This window comes from Panthera tigris, chromosome F3 (genome assembly GCF_018350195.1).
Source record: "Panthera tigris isolate Pti1 chromosome F3, P.tigris_Pti1_mat1.1, whole genome shotgun sequence".
NCBI classification, from domain to species: domain Eukaryota; kingdom Metazoa; phylum Chordata; class Mammalia; order Carnivora; family Felidae; genus Panthera; species Panthera tigris.
In genome coordinates, this window is record NC_056678.1 from 10,835,701 (window position 1) to 10,855,386 (window position 19,686).

The following is a 19,686-nucleotide window of genomic DNA, read 5'->3' on the forward strand; positions in this document are numbered from 1 at the left end:
CTTAAGCGTCACTTCCTCGGCGAAGCTTTCCCTGAGTCACCCACGTGGCTTAAGTCCCCTTCTCCTGAGCTTCTATCGCAGCGACACACGTTTCCCAATTGCAGCCGCGGTCTTTCTGCATTACGGTAGTTTTCTCATTCTGTTTTTCAGCTGGACGAGAAGCTCCTTGAGCGCCAGGACCACGAGCTTTCGTCTTTATATCCCCACACTGAGGCAGTGTTGGGCACATGATAGATGTTCAATAAATATTCACGGAGTGGATAAATAAATGAGGGACCGTGGACTGAGTGCCCCCTAAGTGTCAGGCTCTTTGCTGGGTGTTTGGCTTCAAACTCACTCCGTCATCCTTACAAACCTATAAGGTACCTGACTGCATAATCAGCCCCTCCAGCAGCAAGTTGGGAGAGACTCCTTAGATAGGTCTGCAGCCGTAAGGCATGCTGGGAGCCTGGGAAAGCCCGAGCCTGTGGGTAGAGGAGGCCGACCATGAAGGAAGGGAAGTCAGGAACGTGGAAACAGAGCTGCTTTCTCTCCATTGGCCTCTCCCACTCCCAAACCGACAGGCTTTATTGACAGCGAATTTACGTGTCACACAATTCACCCATTTAAAGGGTGAAATTCCACGGTTTTTAGTATGTTCACAGAGTCGTGCAACAATCACCACGGTCAATTTTGTAACATTTTCATCACCTCCCAAAGAAGAGGCCCCTTGGCACCCACCCCCCCCTCCTTGTCTACCCCTCCCCTCCAGCCCTCGGCAACCACTGCTCACCACTAGGAATCTATTCTCTTGTCTCCAAAGATTTGCTTCCTCTGGACTTTTCTGTATAAGTGGAGTCATGCAACACGTGGTCTTTGGTGACCGGCTTCCTTCACGGAGCAAGCGGCACGTCTTCAACGTTCATCTGATACTCTGATCCAGCTGCTTTGATTTGACAGCGCTTTGGACAGCTGGGACCTACGTCATGACCCTAAAAGCCATCCTATTAAGCTTAGTTTCGCTTACTGTTTTTAATCGCGCGTTCCTGTGCACGCCAGTTGCTCGGCGATGGTTTGAACAGCCAGTGATGGAGTGTTAGGAGGCTGCCCAGGTAATAAGACAGCCCATCCTTGAGCTGAGGATGGCAGGAAGCAGCGGGAGCCCATGTTAGCCAGCTGGGGCTCCCCCTGAGGCTTCCGTGACCCAGAGGGAATGGAAGGGCAAGAGTAGATTCGACAAGCCCCTGGACATCCCGTGGCATATTTAGGGGAGCCGCTAGCCCCACAGCCAGCGTTCAGTAATAGCTAACAGTTCTGGAACACTTACTTCATTCCGTGCCCCATTCTAAGCATTTTACATGCATGAACTCATCAACTCCCTCCAGTGACCATGTGTCATAGGTGCTACCCTCATCATCCCCCGTTTTACAGATAGAAACCGAGGCACAAAAAGAAGCTGAGGCACACAAAAGCTTAAGGTAGCTTGTCCGAGGCCACAGAACTAGTGAATGCAGAGCCAGGATTTGAACCCAGGCAGTCTGGCTCAAAGCCTGAGCCGTGTGCTCTACTGCCCCACAGACAGCACGATAACATAGTCAGCTGTGCACGCTTCCTGGAATAGACCAGGCTAATTCTGAATCTCGTGGGGACTCTGGGGCTATCAGCCACTTGCTGGTGTGTGTGAGAAAACGACGGTGCAGCCTCCGGAAGACAGGGCACGTGTTAAACATTGGGTTGGAGCAAAGGCTGACGGGTGTTAGCAACTCTGTTTACAAATGAGGAAACTCAGGGTCAGAAAGGCCCGCATCCAACACACGTCAGAGCCAAGACTAGAACCCAGGTCTGACTCCGAATTAGTTGCTCTTTCCACTTCTATCAAACTGTCCTTGTGCACTGCCAACCGCATCACACTCAAAAGAAATGTTTTCCTTATGCTTGTCCGATAGTTAACGGGTCTGTATAAAGAAATTTAGCATACCGTATCTCCCAAATTACATTTTTTAAGGTCCTGTCTCTATAATGGCACTAGAACGAGCATCTCTGTCCCTCTTCTCTGTTGTCCCTGCTGTTACCTGGGACGCACCTAGACCCTAGCCCTGCCTGCACCACTGCCACTAAGCCCGCCTGGATGAGCCACCAGGCACCTGGGGCCGTGGGCTACACTGCTTCCGAGACCACGAGAGCAGTCGGCACGGTGTCCTGCCCATCGAGGGCTGCTGAACTCTGTCTATGCTGCTGGGCCACAGCACCGCATCCTGGGAGGAAATGGGAAGCCCTGAAGGTCCTCAGGAGGGACACACTCCTCGGGTCAGGGGCCTGCCCTTCCTGCAAGCACAGTACTTTACCTGGGTTTTCCCTGGGAGAGATTCTCAGAGGCCAAGCACCTGCTATTTTCAGATCCTTAAAGCCTATAAGTGGGTAGAGAGGGGATATTGGGGACTTTTTTAGACTTATACGAAATATTTGTTGGTTTTAAAAAAATAATAACTTAATGTTTATTTTTGAGAGGGGCAGAGGGGGAGGGGGAGGGGCAGAGCGAGAGGGAGACAAAGAATCTGAAGCAGGCTCCAGGCTCTGAGCTGAGAGCACAGGGCCCGACGTGGGGCTCGAACTCACGTGAGGTCATGACCCGAGCCGAAGTCAGATGTTTACCCCTGAGCCACCCAGGCGCCCCTTATGTGAAATATCTGATCAGCGTTCACATCCGCTCCCATTCTCCTGCCTCATCATGTTGCTGTTCTCCTTCACATCCCCTCCACTCCCACCTCCTCCAAAACAGGCTGTTTCCTCTGTCAGGGTCACCGTTATCCCAGCGCGTCCTGTGGGATCTACAGATGCTCAAGAAATGAGGAATAAGGGGAGCCAGCAGCATGGGTGAAGGACATGAGGTTTTTTCTGGCCGGTGACATTCCAGGATGTCTCACCTTCTGTCACCTAAGCCACAGAAGTCTTCCGGTGCCCACTCCTCCCGTCTGCAGTCTGCAGGGAAGTGTCTGCAGGGCTGGCCTTGCAGCCCCAGGAGCAGTGTCCCCACCTTTGTGAACAAAGCCAGCTCAGCGCCGATAAGCAGGTGGCCCAGAGTTCAGTCTGTGGACCTCTTCCTTTCCCTGTTCTGTGTATCCTATGATTTCATCTAGTCCTGTGACTGCAAATACCATCTCTAATGAGTTTTGTTTCCAGCCTGGATGCCTCCTCTGAGCTCCAGATGTGGGTGTCCATTCGGCTCCCTGCACTGTTGTCTCCACTTGGGTATCTACAGACAGTCCAGACTTTCATGAGCAAGCAAGACCTGTTCATCCCCCATCTACCCTCAGTCACATTTCTTTCCCCAACAAGCCGTCCCCAACCCAGGAAACAATACCCCTGAGTCCCGTTGTCCAAATCAGACTTCCGGGAGTCATCCTTGGCCACTCTCGTCCCTCGCGTCCTGGACCTGGTGCATCAATAATTCTTCACTGTCCTACTCCCAGCGCACCCTTTCGCACCCCCTGCCTGCTGCAAGTCTGGCCACGCCACCATTACCTGGACCACTGCCGGAACCTTCCTCCTGGTCTCCACTTCTACTTCTCATCCGTCCTCCACAGACAGCCTCTTATGTGTGACCCAGGTCACACCCGTCCTTGAAACCCTCCAAATGGCGTTCCATTCCCTCAGAATAAAATACAGATTGCTTCCCACATGGCAGGCCCCAGGCTGTCTGTCGCCCTTACCTCCCCTTGTCTCACGTATCCAACATGTCCCTGCCACGCTTTTCGCTCTGGCCCTCAGCCTTCGTTTCTGTCTGTGCTTTCTGCTCAGGAGAGTTTTCCCCCCACCCTTTCCTCAGCTGGGATTTAACTCGGATGATGTCTTCCCTCATAAATGCCTTCCCACACCCCCCAGAGATAAAGTGCCCTATTTTATCTCTTCCTTAGCATTTAACAAGCTACCTTATTTATCTGTGTGTATGTTCATTGTTTGCTTCCCTCGCTGGAATAGCAACCCCATAAGGGTAAGAACTCTGCCTTGTTTGCTATTATATCCCAGGGCCTAGAACAGTAAATATTGATTGATGGCAGACTTAAGATATTAATGACTGAATAAGATAACCCTTCCAGTAAAGGTCTAGAGTTATCTAGCATGTTGGTCTGGAAAGAGCTAGAGCTTTGGAATCTAGATAACTGTGGGGCTGGCCCTTCCTAACTTGAATAGCAACTCTGGGCAGTTTCTTCTTCTGGCAGCGGTGTTGTGAGCGTTACAGGAAATGTGTCAAGTGCTCTTAAGGACAGTGCTTCCCACATAGCAGGTGTCCTAAGTATGTAGGGGGGTCAAATGGGCCCATCTGGTTCCCGGTCCAGTGCCGTTTGCATCATCCAAGGATGGTAATGGCTGGACACTGGGGTGAGCTGAAGTGTCAGGGATATAAGGTAAGGGTGTAAAGAAAGACTCTGGAACCAGTGTGGCATCCCAGAGAGACTTGTCTGTTGATCCCTTTGAAGTGATGGTTTAAGTATGGTCCTGTTGGAAGAGTGCAGATCCCTTAAATGACCGGGTTAAGATCCCCTGTCGATCTAGAAGTGCAAAGAAGCAAGCACACCTTATATTTTCAAGGCTCTGGGTGTCTGGCCTGTTTCTGGTGAGCAAGAGAACCTTCCGTTTAGCCGAGAGCAGGGGTTCCTCAGCCCCCCGGCAGAGCCCCCTCATTGCTTCTCCTCCCAAGCTACAGATGAAGAGGCCTCCCTTGGTGCCTTGTTTCCCTAATCCAAGGCCCAGACACTGTCAGATACTTAGACTTTGGGCCACGGTGGAGGATGGAGAAACAGGGGCAGAGCCAGGGAGGTGGGCAGAGCCCAATTCGGACCTGTACACAAAGGTCCCACTATGTGGATCGTAGGCAGCATGCAGATCGTATTTACTCAACATGGCAACAGCTTGGGGGAAGTTCCATGCCGTCCAGACACAGGGGCTCCTCAGTTCTCAGAAGAAAGTCCCATAGAAATGGAAAGTAAACACCAGAGGTGATTTTTTTTTTTTTTTTCTGGCCTAAGCAAAGTCAGACAGGAACCACACAAGTGGTTTCCAAGCTGGCTGGCAGAGCCGGGCTGGAATGGTAGCAGGGAGGGCTTGGTAAGCAAGATCTGGGCCCAGGAAAATGGAATGAAGACCGACAGTCCGAGGAAATGAGTGTCATCTAAAGCAAGACACAAAGGGACAGGAGTCCAGAAAACAGATTTAAGACCTAGAGATTGGCCCAGGAAGAAAGGATGAGCTGAGGTCTAAGCAGTGGTTAAGACTCAGTGTGGATGCAGGCCAGGGTGGTCCCGTGACCGACACGGTCCAGAGTGTGTCAGTGACCCTGGGAACAGGTACCCAGGCCCTGAGACTGCAGGCTGGGTTGGATGTGGGGAGGAGAAAGACAGCACCCTTCAACAAGACTTTCTATGTTCCAGGCTCTGTGTTAAATACTTTGTGGACATTTTAGGGGCAGAGAAAGAACACTTAATCCCGGGGAGGCTGAGGGGTCCCAGGAAAGTCTGAGACGAGGCAAGGGCATGGAAGTCCTTCTCAGTCCAGGCGAGAGCATGGCCTTACCAAACCAGCCCCAGCGCCAAGACAGAAAGCTAGTGAAGTTGCTCACTAACCTGGACCTCAGGTGGTGTGCCATCGGACCCCTGGAGGAGGTTAGTAGTTGTACCTGCCAGAGTCGCAAGGCAGAAATCCAGGCAGGACCTCAGACGGGCTGGGCCACTGGCTTCTGTCCACCTCCGAGGCCATGCTTCTTCCATTGTACCTGTGCAATCCAGTGGCTAATAATAATTTCACTCTTTGTATAGCACTTTAGTTTTCAAAACACCTTCACAAATTATACTACTTAACTAATATCCTTTGCTGGGTTATCGGGTGTTGGAGTAAAATGTTTCATAGATTATTGTTTGGCTTCCTCCTGTGTGACTCTGGCTAAGGTACTCGCCCTTTCTGGGCTTCAGTGGGCTAGCTAGGAGAAGGCAGTCTTCTACAACTGAGAATAAGAGACTGTGATGGGCATTGAGGAGGGCACCTGTTGGGATGAGCACTGGGTGTTGTATGGAAACCAAATTGACAATAAATTATATCTAATATTTAAAAAAAAAAAAAAAGAATCTGAGGAGGGGCGGGTGGTGAGTGGATGTAACAGTTTCAACCAGCTCTGGAGTCCTTAGATGTTCTAAAGAAAAGTCATTCATTGGGCTCCAGGAAAACAAACTCGGGTGTATTAAAATCTTTCCTTCAACCCAGCTTTTAAGCCCTAAATGCTTCCAGAAGCCTCACAGTTCTCTCACTTCTGAGCCCCTGGCCAAGCCCAGTTTCCAGACAGGGAAGTTAGGGAGGAGTTTTTGATTCCTGTACAGCTCTATTTTTATCTGGAATGTATCTTCCTGCACACCAGTGATTGGGTGCCTTCGAAGCGGAGGTAAAGTACGTTGTCAGCAGGACCCCGAGCAATAAATAGCAACGGACAGAGAGACTGATCTGTTAACGTGGGCAGGAAGTTAGACAGATGGACAAACTGATCGGCCTGGCGTCTTTGCCAAGAGCGGCCCAAGTAATCACACTGTGCCCGAAGCCTCTCCGTTGTTCCCAAAGGATGAGCCGTTCCCCTCTGGCAACCCCTATCGTGGCAAGCGTGGAAGGCAGACAGGTGTGAGTCGTGTGCCTCTGCCCAGCGGGCCCCTCCCGGAGTGGGCATCAGATTCCCCCGCTTTTCCCCAGCATTACGGAGAACCTGGCATCTTGAAAAGAGGTGAATCTTTTCACATCTTTATGCGAAGTCAGCATCGGGTGTTTAGGCTGGAATGGGGTTGACCTTGAATCACCGCCGGAAACAGTAAAGGTGGACGGACTGGTCTTTCCTCCAGAACAGCCTGTTCTCAGATCTGAAGGGCCGTGGTCCCAGCAGTTCTTGCCCGTCTCTGAACAAAGCCTTCCTCACAGAGTTCTGCCCCATCTACTTAACTGCACCTTTCCCTGGTGGGCTCCGGGTTTGCCCTGCCCCAAGCCGGCAGCGTCTGGCACAGACACATTTACTGCGACACCCCTACGGAAACACACCAAGGCAGAAAAAAGGAGGGCCTAAGAAGTGCGTGCGCGCGCATGTGCAGTGCATGCGCCCCGTGGGCACGCATGCGTATTGGCGCACGCATGCGTGCGTGCGTATGTACGGGGTTTTGGCGCGCGCATGCGTGCCTGTGTGTGTTGGTGTGTCGTGGGGGCGCCGGAAGCAGGGGGAAGCGTGCCTTGTGTTTGGGAAGTATGCGCCCCGTGGCGACGTGGACTTTTTGGGCCAGCTGCCGTTCAGATCCTCCCAGTCTCAGGCCACCGTGAGGAGGGGAAGAGGTAGGGCGCGTTTGCAGCCGTGTGAGAAATGCCGTCAACGTGGTCACAAAACACAGAAGCCTCATGTCTTAAGAAGGGACGTTTAAAAAATTACTATGGGGGCCGCATGCGAGGCGGCCCTTTACAGCACTCGCTGACTCACCGAGTGTGTCGTGTCGCGGTGACAAGTGGCAGGTGGGGGTGAACGGTGTCTGGGGTGCGTGCGTCTTGGCCTCCTGGGGGAGCCTGGGAGGCACTGGAGGGAGGGACGGCTGCAGGGAAGCAGTGGTCTTTGCTGGTGGCAGGGCAGGGGCACAGGCACGCTCGTAGCCCACGTGGAGAAGCCCATCGCCCAGGTGGTTCCCCCAGCAAAAAGAACAGGAGGGAAAGCGATGAGTTTCTGGGGAGACAGAAACGCACCGTGTCAAGCACCTGACCTGAATCATCACAGGGGCTCTTGAAAGGACCCCGTTGCTGTAGGAATTTAAACAAATCTTCCAACGCGCTTACGGGTGTGCCAGGCCTGGTCCCAGCCCTTCAGACAGATAGTAAATCATTTAATCCGCAGACCCTGCGAGTGATGTGCTACTATTATCCCCGTCAGGGCACAGAAAGGTAAAGGCGTTCGTCCAGGTCACTGAGCTAGTGGGAGACAGAGCCACCCAGGGGTTGAATCCAGGGGGTCTGGCCGTGCTACCTGCTTCTCCTGTCATTTATTTATTAATTCAACAAATACGTACCGGACGCTTCTTTGTCCAAGGCATTCAGTTAAGGAGGGAAGACAAGACATATACACATGCTAAAAGTTGAATAAAGGGCATTTGCTTACCCCATTTCATACACTTGAAGCCTTGCTTGCCAATGCATTTTGCCAGCCCCCATTTCTGAAAGCCTCTTCTGACCAAAGGAAGGCAACTCCTGTCATCTCGTCTCCACATGCCCCTTTTCAGTCTAGGTCTTTGCAGCATGAGGAGCACAGGGCTTACGCTGCTTCCCAGACCCCTGGGTTCCCCTTCGGGACGGGACCCAGAGCCACACCCAGGGCCGAGCACACCCTAAATATTCACGACACGTGGTTGACTGGATGATTTAAAAAAGGTTTTTTTAATGTTTATTTATTTTTGAGAGAGACAGAGACAGGATGCGAGTGGGTTAGGAGCAGAGAGAGAGGGAGACACAGAATCTGAAACCGGCTCCAGGCTCTGAGCTGTCAGCACAGAGCCCAACACGGGGCTTGAACTCATGAGCTGTGAGATCATGACCTGAGCTGAAGTCGGACGCTCAACCGACTGAGCCACCCAGGCGCCCCCGACTGGATGATTTTTAAAATCCTTGGATGCAGGGGTCAATTGCAAGATGCTGTTAAAATACCTCATTGTCACAGCCTCTCTGCTTACGGTCACAAAACAAGGGCCGTGTGTGGCACCCAGTAACAACACTGAGAAGAGCCAAGGATAGATTTGCTGGTTAACTTTTGCTTTCCCTTGGTTTGCCAGGAAAGACCGGCAGAGACCAGTGCCAACGTGGATGACTCGGCACCCCCCTCGGTGGCCCAGCTGGCTGGGCGGTTTAGGGAGCAGGCAGCCGCTGCAAAGGAGGTGAGTCAGGCGTCTTCCGAGCCCCTCTTCTGGAAGGGGGCTGGAGGAAGGGGAAGTCTGGGTCAGGCCCAGAGGAGAGGGAGGGAGGAGGCTTGGTAATTACCAAATTAGGAAGAGAAGCCAGAGAGGGGTCCCTCTGAATGTGAGGAATGTGGCCATGCTGCTGGCCTGTGCAGGATCTTTCCTCACCAGAGTGAGGCTTACACTGTGGCCCGGACCGAGGAGACAAAGGGCAGAGAGCTGGAAAGATGGATGCCTGGATTCATTTCCATCTCGATCATCCACTATGGGAGACTTAGATCTCGCCCAGCTGTGCCAGGCCTAGACTGGTTCGGAATAAAGAAATGCCCATCCTCAGCCCTGCCCCAGGGTCCAGGAATCAGGAGCAAGGCAAGAGGGGGACAGATTCTGAATTGAGAGTTGAAGAGGAAGAGAAGAGTTACAGGAACGTGCATTCAGATAGGAAGCCAGGGATCCAGAAGGACAGGGATCCAATGATCAGTGGGCCCCAGAGGTATCCTGCTGGAGAGGACAGAGTAAAAGCGGGAGATTTGGGCTACATTTTCTGGAGTCACGCAGTCTGAAGAGCTCCTTAGGAGAACATGAAGGAAGGGCACCCCAAAGTTGGGGGGTGGCCCCTTGGGACAAAGGCGTTGCTATCATGCTTTTTTAGGTACAATGTTTTGTGCTTTTGTTTTGCCATCTGAAAAATCAGTCCTTGATTTCTAGACATTGTAGGAATGTCATAAAGGGTGAAGAAGCTAGTGTTGGTCTAGGGTACTGGCAGCGCCTGGAGGCTAGAAGCAGATATCGGTTTGAGATGTTGTTTCAGGCCAGCGAATGTCAAGTAAGGCTCCAGCAGCAGCAGGACTGGGACGGGAGCCTGGGAGTCAGAGGGGTGGACGGGTGGAGAGAGTTCCTGTGTATGGCTAGTGGCAGGCAAGCCATCCTACATCTTTTCTCCTCCAGACATCCCTGAACATTCCTCAACCAGCTTCCACTTCCTCCTCTTCCTCCCTGTTGCCTGATTACCTCTCTCTCTTTTTCTTTCTGTGTGTCTGTCTGTCCCCCTCCCTCCAGACACCAGCCTGTAAGCCAACAAGAAGGAAACCACCCTGCTCCCTCCCCCTGTTCCCCCCCAAGGTAGAGCTGGGCCAGAACGGTGAGGAGGTAAGTGCCGTTCCAGGGCTCAGGGGACACCGGTTGTGAGTCTGCCTTCTTCTTCTGACGGGAGGGGGCACAGGAGGCACACATTCAGACCTTGAAACCTGTGCAGGGAGTTTCTCCCTTTCAGATTGGGGGATGCATCTCCTCTTACTGCTTCCAGAATTCTTTACTTTGGAGACCAGGTTCCTTCCTACTCTCTCTAACGGAGCCTCCTTCAGGGTCTGTCAAGGACAGGAACACTGTTTCTCAAGACTGAGAATTTCAACAAAGAGAATGTGCTGTAGAGTATTATGTTCTACTCCAGGTCCGGCTTATATGACATTCCTTGTGGAAAAGACACCTGGGAAGAGACGCAGCACTTACATAAGGCAGAATTGCCACATGAGTGAATGCCGTGGTTCTGTGCTATCCTTGCAAAGACTGGCTATTGTTCTGGATCATTGGAAGAAAATCAGAGCACACAGAAGCCTCGTTGCCCTCACATATAAATAGCCAATGTTACCAACACAAGGAAGGTGCTGGCATCACAGATCATAGCCGGCGGTAGATTCCCAAACTGCATATGTACCGACCCTTATTTATCTAATTGTAGCTGTAGGAGTGACTTCTCCGTCCCCCATCCCAGCAGCCCTTGAGCTTTCACTGTGTTCCCGTCACACTCCCGCAGAAATGAACTCACGTGTTCTCTTGTCCAGCCTGGGAAGCCAGCCTCTAGAGAAAGCAAGCAAGCCAAAGACGGTTCAATTCACAAATCCCACTTCAACTACCTCCCTCCCCCTTCCTTTTTGAGGACCAGCAGCCTGACAATAGACACTAGATACCCGTGTGACCTTGAGCACGTATGTAACGAACATGTGGAGGAGAGCAGCCTTTCCCACCCAAGGCTTACAGGCCAAAGCCCACCAGAGAAAGCGGAAACTCGCAGCTGCCCCTGATCCAGTGGGGTGGGGGCATCTAGAGCCCCACTGCTCAGAGATCGCTGCCCCACACACCGAACCCCGAGAAACACAGTTTTTAAAAACTGAGTCTTTTCTGTTGGCATTTCTTCAAGCACTGACTTGATGGTTGTGTGGCATCATGGGGTTATGAGCTCGTGCTATGGCCAGATGCATACCGACAACTTCTCTTTACCAAGGGTCAGCTTCTCCTTGTGACTTTCAGCCCCTGGGCGACAGGCTGAGGCCTTGGCCATCAGGAGCCTCCTGTGAGGCTACCCCCTGATGACCCAGAGTTGGCCCTGGAGAAGCCACCATACTGCACTGAGCCTTCTTCCTTATTTGTGAAGTAAGACAGGAACACTAACCAGACAGATGATGGGGGCCAGATGGGGGTGTTTTATTCTCTGGAATAAAAGCAGAATGAGTCAGGTTAGTTTCCCGGCTCTGGGAGAAATAAACCTACAGGCTCATCCCATGAGGTACCGCCCAGCGGTTAAATAGCATAGAAGGGCCAAGGGCTGGATGAGTAGGAGGGTGGATGTTAGAGGAAACAGTCCTGTCTGGAGTGACAGGCTGCTTGCACATAAGGACATCGCTTCCAGGATCGATGACTTTTTGTCACCTTGAAAATCACACAGAAATAAAAAGAACAACCAGCTTTGTGTGGCTGGGCTGGATGGAGTCTGTGGCCTGCAGTTCTCCACTTTACGTTCCCACGGCGTGGCCTTGGGGAACCTCAGGGGGGCCTGAAGGGAGGGCCCCAGTCGGGCTGCCGCTCAGTCCCCGAGGCGCAGTGCAGGGAAGGGTCTCTCCGTCCCTTCATTCCCGTCCTCTCCCTATGCCTGCTCAGGCCTGAGACCATGGGGTGACCAGGAGTTACTCCTCTCTGGATAACCCAGCCAAAAGGGTATTTAATATGGCCGTAAACCTTGCCTTGTCTGCCAGAGAAGGGCCGAAAAACACTCCCATCTGAAAAGTCAGGTTCATGATTTCTAGACGTTATAGAAACATCATGTGCAGAAATGAATATACACACATAGAGCTTGAGGCTGGTTTTTCTCCTTCGGTGGTCTTAGGCCCAGCCACCTGCCTGGAGTCCCGTGTTAAATGGCAAAGGAAATGCTGCCACCTGCTGCCATTCCTAGGAACTGCACTAGCAGCTATTTTTGGAGTCCTCCTGCTTTGCTGTTCAGTTCCAAGCAATAAGGATCTTGGGGAGCATGAGCTAGGTTCCCCGCACTATCTTATAGCGAAGGCGCTGCGTGTATTGAATTTTCACTCTCGTCAGAAGATAGTGGTCAGGGGGCGCCTGGATGGCTCAGTTGGTTAAGCATCCAACTCTTGATCTCAGCTCAGGTCTTGATCTTGGGATTGTGAATTCAGGCTCCACGTTGGGCTCCGTGCTGGGCGTGAAGCCTACTTAAAAGTATATATATGGGGGCACCTGGGTGGCTCAGTCGGTTGAGCATCCGACTTCGGCTCAGGTCATGATCTTGCGGTTTGGGGGTTCGAGCGCCGCGTCGGGCTCTGTGCTGACAGCTCGGAGCCTGGAGCCTGCTTTGGATTCTGTGTCTCCTTCTCTCTCTGCCCCTCCCCCACTGGTGCTCTATCTCTCTCTGTCTTTCAACGATAAATAAATTATATATATATGTACGTATATATACACACACACATACACATATGTATACATATATACGTATATACATGTAGTGGTCAGTTGAGGAAGAGAAGAGTTTCTGGTATTACAAAAAGCAAAGTTTGTCAGCAAAATTGTTGCTGCACTTCCTTAAACAGTATCTTTAGAAATAGTGGCTCGTGTGAAATTTCACCATAAAGCACAGAAGTCAACTGAGTTGGGGCTGGCAGCTCTTTGTACTTGTCACCAACACAAGGCGCCTTGAAAACTGCTCTAGAAGTTTGTCTGACAGTGTAACTCATGGAGCCAGAGGCACCTTCGAGCTGGAGGCGTTCTGAGAGTCATTTATTCTAACCCACCTGCCTGGGTGTTGGTGGAGGAGGCTGAGGCCGGGGCACCCGTCCGGCTCTTGTCAGAGCCAGAGTCCCAGCTGGTAACTGTCCCACTCCAGTGCCTCTTCCTCAATGTTGGGCCTTAAAAGGGTCACAAGGAGTTGAACTGAGTAAATCTTCCTCCTTCCACCACTAAAATACAATCATCTCACTCAATAAGTATCTCAGAATGTTTCCAGGAGATTGGTGTTCTTCTTTCTGTGATCCAGGTAAATGAGTCCACGGGGGCTGGGGCAGGTAGTGTGTGTGGGGTCTCTAAACTGTAGAAAAATCCCTTTTGTGCCTTGGCCTCTGCTAAACAACATGGAAGTCACCACCATCTTCTTCTTCACCATCGTCATCATCAGTGTCCTCATTTACCTGTAGAACCAGACTCAAGTTGCAGGGATTTTAGACAAAACAAAAGGGGTCCATCTTTTTAGATACAATAAAATACAGACAAGGTTCCTGACCTACATTCATCACAAACATATCTCCAACTAGCAGAACATAATGTATGGTTTTGTTTTTTATTTTTAAATTTCTTTCAACGTTTACTTTTGAGAGACCAAGAGAGTCAGAGCACGAGTGGGGGAGGGACAGAGAGGGAGGAAGACACAGAATCCGAAGCAGGCTCCAGGCTCTGAGCTGTCAGCACAGAGCCCGATGTGGGGCTCGAACCCACAAGCTATGAGATCATGACCTGAGCTGAAGTCGGACACTTAACCAGCTGAGTCACCAAGGTGCCTCCATATGTATGGTTTTATATGTATGTATCAGCCATTGATCGCTTCTAGAGGCCAGAGACCATATCGTGTTCATCTTCATATAATCAGGCAAGACAATGCCGGGAATGTAGTAGGTACTCGGTAAATGTCTGCTTAATCGAAATGAACGATGTTTTGGAAAATGATAATCTATAAATAACACTATTGGGTGGTTTGGATTTTCCAAAATATCATTAGTTCAAGGGAGAAATTTCAGTTAAACCTCTGTAAGCTTTCACCTTTGGTCTGTGGTGTCTTCTGTTGTTTGTACAAACAGAACAAATAGTCATTTTGCCCTTTCTCTCTGGAATTCCCTCCCGTCATTGGCTCATGTTGTTGAAGGTCAGGAGGTGAAGATCTCATCCCCTCAGACATAGTCTGTTGTCTCATAATGACCATGAAGTCATCCTTTCTGGAACAGGAGACCGCCTGTGTTTCAGATGTCTGTCCAGCCTGCTCTGATTCATAGATTCGAGTGGTCTTATACCTGTGAGACGAGGGAGGGGTGGTGGGGAGCCCACCCAGGCCCAGGCCCTGACCAGGTGGGTGGGCTGCTGAAAGCTAAGTGGGAAAGCGGTGAAATCAACTTCTCCTCTTCTTTCACCTGGGCCTTTGGGGCTCCAGCCAGAACCCCACCTCCCTTCACCTCACTGATTCCGTTGTTTTGGTCCATTTGCTCTGTAGAAATCACCGCCCAATGCAAGCCACCCTCCTAAAATCAAGGTGAAGAGTTCGCCTCTGATTGAGAAGCTTCAGGTAAGTGCACAGTGGTTACCCATTGCTACTTCTGACGCCACCCCACCTCTTGTGCAACCTGTGCACGTCTTTGGGGCTCCTGGGGATAGCACCATCTGTCACCTGAAGAGTTGATCTCTGATAACCAGCTGTGAAGGATGAGGAGCCCTATCTAGGGGCAAAGAGCTAAAATAAACATCATGTCAAGCATGAGCTCATGAAGTTAACAGATCATGGTGGTTGGCGGATAATAATGGGATGTCTCAAGAATCTTACAGGAAAAAGACATTAGAGCCCAAGAGACACTCCAGGACTAGCCAAGTCCTCCCAAGCAAGGCCTGAATGCCCCCACGAACCGTTTCAGCTTTACACAGGGCTGAAATTCAACAGCTAGGCATTGCACTGACATGGCAGAATCCGTTGTTTGGAATGCCTGCCTCTCCGTCTATCAGCTTGTGAACCCAGAGCCCTCACCATGGCACCACAGCTGGCTGCCCTTCCTGGGGATGGAACTGACCGTGCGGCACTGTACTTGAGCTCGCAGCCTTTTGGGGGAGACGGGATTTTCACACCTAGTACAATAAGAGACTTAAAGGAGAGGAAACCCCAGAGGTCTAAATGGTGTGCTTGCCGTGTGTCAGTTCTTAACTCCTCTAAATCAGAGTTCCTCAACCTGGGCAGTGTTCGCGCAGGATAATTTTGTGGCGGGGCACTGCCCTGTGCATCGCAAGATGTTTAGCAGCATCCCTGGTCCTTACTCACTCAATGCCGGTAGCACTCTCCAAAAGTTGTGACAATGAAAGACGTCTTTGGGCATCTCCTGGGAACACAGTTGCCCCCCACCGTCGCCCCAGGTGAGAGCCGTGCTCTAGAATTTTAGAGCAAGAAGAGAGAAGAGTGGGCAGGAGTAATTAATGAATGCTTTATGAAACACCTACACCCTGAGTTGGTCCTCAGGGATGGGTGGCTAGAAAGGAAGGAGGAAGGTGCCCCTGGTGTGGGACAGCGTGAGCCAAAGCGCAGAGGAGTGGGGCATGTCTGGATAGGGTGTGTGGAGGACGCAAGAGCTTTCACCACGGTCTCTGTGCTCCACCCAGGAGAACCGTAAGGCTCCTGTGCACCGTATCCTCCCATCTGGGCCCGACTAGGAAAACCTAGTCAGAAATCACTGTTAGAGGCGTGCCGAGACAAGTAGCTGCCGCTTCTACAGTTCCACCTCTGGGAGAGCCCGGGCCTGATTTCTGGTCAAGAAAAGCCTCTCTGGTTTCTGGCCTGAGCCCGCCCTGTGGCCGGTGGGAGGGGACTCCCTGAAGGGTAACTCCTGCTGAAAAGGCCTGATGGCACCACAGCAGCGGCAGCAGCTGGGAAGGAGCTTCTGCCTGTGCAAGGCTCCCGGGTACGTACGTAAGGAGGGTCTCTCAGAAAGGATCCCGATGCACAGCCAGCTGAGGGGTGTAGCCCGGGACCTGCACCTTTGCCTTCCTGCAGCCCACCTCAGCCCTCATCCGAGTGCCAGAAGTTAGTTCCCACATGCTCTGTGCCCCGCAGTCTCGGTCTCCTTCCCCTTTCCCGTCAGTGAGGAGCGTCTCTGGGAAGCTCAGCCACTGAGAAGAAGGTTGTGATCACTGATCCTTCAATCTCATTAAGAACATCAGCAACAAGGAGCGCCTGGGTGGCTCAGTCAGTTAAGCGTCAGACTCCATCTCAGCTCAGGTCTTGATCTCAGGGTCATGAGTTCTGGAGCCTACTTTTAAAAAAAGAAGAACAGAATGACAATTTGGCCAGGTGCCATAGGAGCCCTTACTTTGTTGGGAAGGGGGGGGGGGCCAAGAACTAAGAAATGCATCATCAGCTAGACTTTCCTTCTAAATACTCTATTAGATGAGTTATGAGGTATGATTTTTCTTCACTGGACTAGCCCATAATTCCAAGTTCAAGTTTCCTGCTGGCTAGCAAAATATATTTTATTTGCAGGCAGTCTTACAGAGGGAACTTTCCAGCTTGAAATTGGGCGGGGGTGGGAGGGAGACCTCTTAACTCCCAACCCAAGTGTCCACTGCCGTCACAGGCACTCACCATGTGCTGAAGCCGTCACAGGCACTCACCATGTGCTGCTCTTTGCCATGGTTTGGGCTCACAGCGTTGCTATGCAACGGTTCTTAATTCTTATCGTGACTGAGTTTGGTCCATATTATAAGGCCTTTTTTTTTTTAAGTCTATTTATTTACTTGAGAGAACAAGTCAGGAAGGGGCAGAGGGAGAGAGAATCCCCAGCAGGCTCAGTGCTGCCAGCTCAGAGCCCAGTGCGGGGCTCAAACTCATGAACTAAGAGATCATGACCTGAGTGGAAATCAAGAGTCCAATGCTTAACCGAGAGCCATCCAGGCGCCCCTGCTGTAAGGTCTTTCTTAATATCACAGAGATACTGGTACTTTCCTAAACAAGAATAACAGCGTAGAGTCTGCAGGTCCAAAAGCACACACAGTTCTCCTGGACAGCACAGCCTTGGCTGGAAGAAGGGGGCACTGGGGGGGCTCTGGAGGGAGGCGGGGAGTGTGGAGTATGAGTGGGTGATGGCAGGAGCGAGTGCCAGGGACCAGATCATGAAGGACTCAGGCCGTCATGCTAACCGGTTTGGACAAATACAGTTCAAGACTCAGGCTATTTATTGGACTCACTGGAGGTCACACAGCTACTAAGTGAAACATCTGAGCTTTGCAGTCAGGTCTGTCTGTGTGGAGAGCCCCGTACTTCCCACTGCGTCATCTGCCCGTCACACCATCCCTTCCGGGCGAGTCCTCTCTGCTGGGCCGGGATCTGGAGACCCAGAGGGCGCCGGAGCAGGAGGACTGCCCCTCGATGGCGCTAAAGAGGACCCAGTGCTCACTGCAATCCACCCCACAGGCCCTCCTGTACCACCACCTTCTCCACTGCCACAGGGTGGAGCTGGGACCGCCTGCCTCGCCCTGCCCCCCGCCCCTGCCCAGCTCTTGGCTCCCTCAGGCCTCTGTTACCTTTGGGTAACCTCTCCCCTCTGTTGCCCTCCGGATGCCCTTGAATTTGGTTTCACCTGCCCCGCCATGGCCCAGGTGGGGCACACACTGACGTCTGCTCCGCGGGCTCCCTCTTGGAAGGGCTGGGCAGCCTGCTGTGTCCACCACTCTTCTGGCCATCTACCAACAACGCATAAGAGACCAGCAGAGCTGGCTTGAATCCCAGGGCAGGCTCCTTCGCCACCTTCCTGATGTTCACGATCAGAACAAAATGGAACACACAGGTCTGTTGTAGAGGGGAAGGTTTTGTATGCCAGCAAATAGGAGGCATCCTGTAGGCAGTGACTACTATTGGCTCTGCTGAGAAAGTTGATAAAGGGCGTTGACTTGCTGTGAGATCGTGTGCCTGCAGGTGCTACTTTGGCCTCTTTGTGTATAAGTTGGAGCTGTTCCGGGGCATTTTTGTTGGATCCAAATCGGTACTTTCTGGGCCTTCTGGAATGCAGCCTGTGGTGAGCCAGGTAGCCAGAGATGGCTTGAGGAGGCAGTGTTTCCAGGGGTCGGACGCGATGTGACCGTGGATAATTGGTTAGGAAGTAACCCAGAAAGCCTCATGTTATGTAGTCGCAACCAGTTCCAGGCCAGGCACCCGACAGGCTCACGCAGACATACCCATCTCCCACCCATTTGAAACGTCTCACTTTTCTCGGCAGGCCAACTTGGCTTTTGATCCAGCAGCCCTGCTGCCTGGCGCCTCACCCAAGAGTCCTGGACTCAAGGCCGCGGTGTCACCATTCCAGAGCCCGCCGTCCACCCCCAGCAGCCCTGGTGTGCGGTGTCAGGCCGGCGAGCTGGAGGAGGTGCCGGTCAGCTTTGACCAGCCTCCGGAGGGCAGCCATCTGCCCTGCTACAATAAGGTAACCTCTGGGTCCGAAGCGCTGTGGCCCTGTCCGGCGCCAGTCCTGGATTTTCTCTGCCCTGATGTTGTCTCGGGGAAAGGAGGACGCTTTTGAGCGGCAGTCGGAGTTGGTTTCCAGCAGAGGGGAAATTTCTTCTGTTGCTGGTGATCTGTGACTGAGATCACCCCTCTGCCTAGCCTGCCTCTCATCCCCTGTCCCAGTAGCTGTGCTGCTCGCCCAGAAAGCACAGTTGGGGGGTGGAACGCTCTATCCTTTGTGGAGAGAGGGGTGAGAATTCAGGACCGACCCCAGCTGCACAGAGAGTCGTGTCAAAAGCTGAAAATAAACGCTAAAGGCCCGATCGGTGATTGATGCAGAGGGTGGGCAGGGTCACTGGGACTCCAGAACATTCTGTTCTGGCTTGATGTTAATACTTCTAAGCGACCCAGTATGGGTTTAAATCATTCTTACTGCAGCCTGCCCGTTAAAGAACATCCAAACGGTTCCCTTTGCAAAAGGATGTACCTAGGGCCCATTTCTGTAGATGCTGCCCTGATGTGTGTGCTTCCTTTCATCAGATCCTCTGCCTGATGCCATACACAGTACGAATCAGAGATATTCTCCAATACAGCCCGTGCAGGTGTCCAGCAAATCTGGGCCAGAGCCAGGCAAGGGCCGACATAAGGGGCGTGTGACTCCAGGGAATGGCAGATGGATATAACTTTAAAGTTATAGATGGAAAGAGTGGGGTCTTTTGGGCCATTCCAGAAAACCCATCTAGGGGAAGAAAGTCAAATGTGTAGAAACAGGTAGGACCCAGGGAAACAAACTGGCGCTAAGGCTTGAGTCTGCTGGCTGGGGATAGGTTGGAGATCCTCCAGCCCAGAGAGAGACCCCTGACGGCAGAGAGGAATCCAGGGGGGAGCCTTGTCTCTTCATAAGGTGCTCTCTAGGGAGGCTAGGGAGTCGGGGCAGGGAGGGAGGCACTGCCCCCAGGTTGTAATACTGGAGGCTTTAGCCTTCTGACAGCAGCAGAGTGAGGCAAGGTTATTCCTGAACCCTCTGATCATGAGGGCCGGGCGGAGCCTTGATAGCTTGTAGGGCTGGCAGCACCAGGGTCTCAGGAAAGGGCCTAGGAAGCCCTTTAAACCAAGTATTGACTCCAAATTTCTGAGAAGGAACTAGAATTGACAAATAGCCAAAATGTAAGCCAGTGGGAAAAATCAGATTTGAGGTTTATAAAAATAAGATTTCATCTACATATAAAGACT

General features: G+C 51.9%; 1 protein-coding gene across 2 annotated transcripts in view; it reads left to right on the forward strand.

Annotated features, from left to right (window-relative positions):
* RCSD1 (RCSD domain containing 1) overlaps window positions 1-19,686 on the forward strand; it is a 73,951-nt gene that overhangs the window by 43,104 nt on the left and 11,161 nt on the right. For both annotated transcript variants that reach the window (XM_042976221.1, XM_042976222.1), the window contains exons 2-5: window positions 8,808-8,909; window positions 9,990-10,079; window positions 14,473-14,544; window positions 18,230-18,433. In XM_042976221.1, the coding sequence (XP_042832155.1) occupies window positions 8,808-8,909; window positions 9,990-10,079; window positions 14,473-14,544; window positions 18,230-18,433 (468 nt within the window). The remainder of the gene's footprint in view (window positions 1-8,807; window positions 8,910-9,989; window positions 10,080-14,472; window positions 14,545-18,229; window positions 18,434-19,686) is intronic.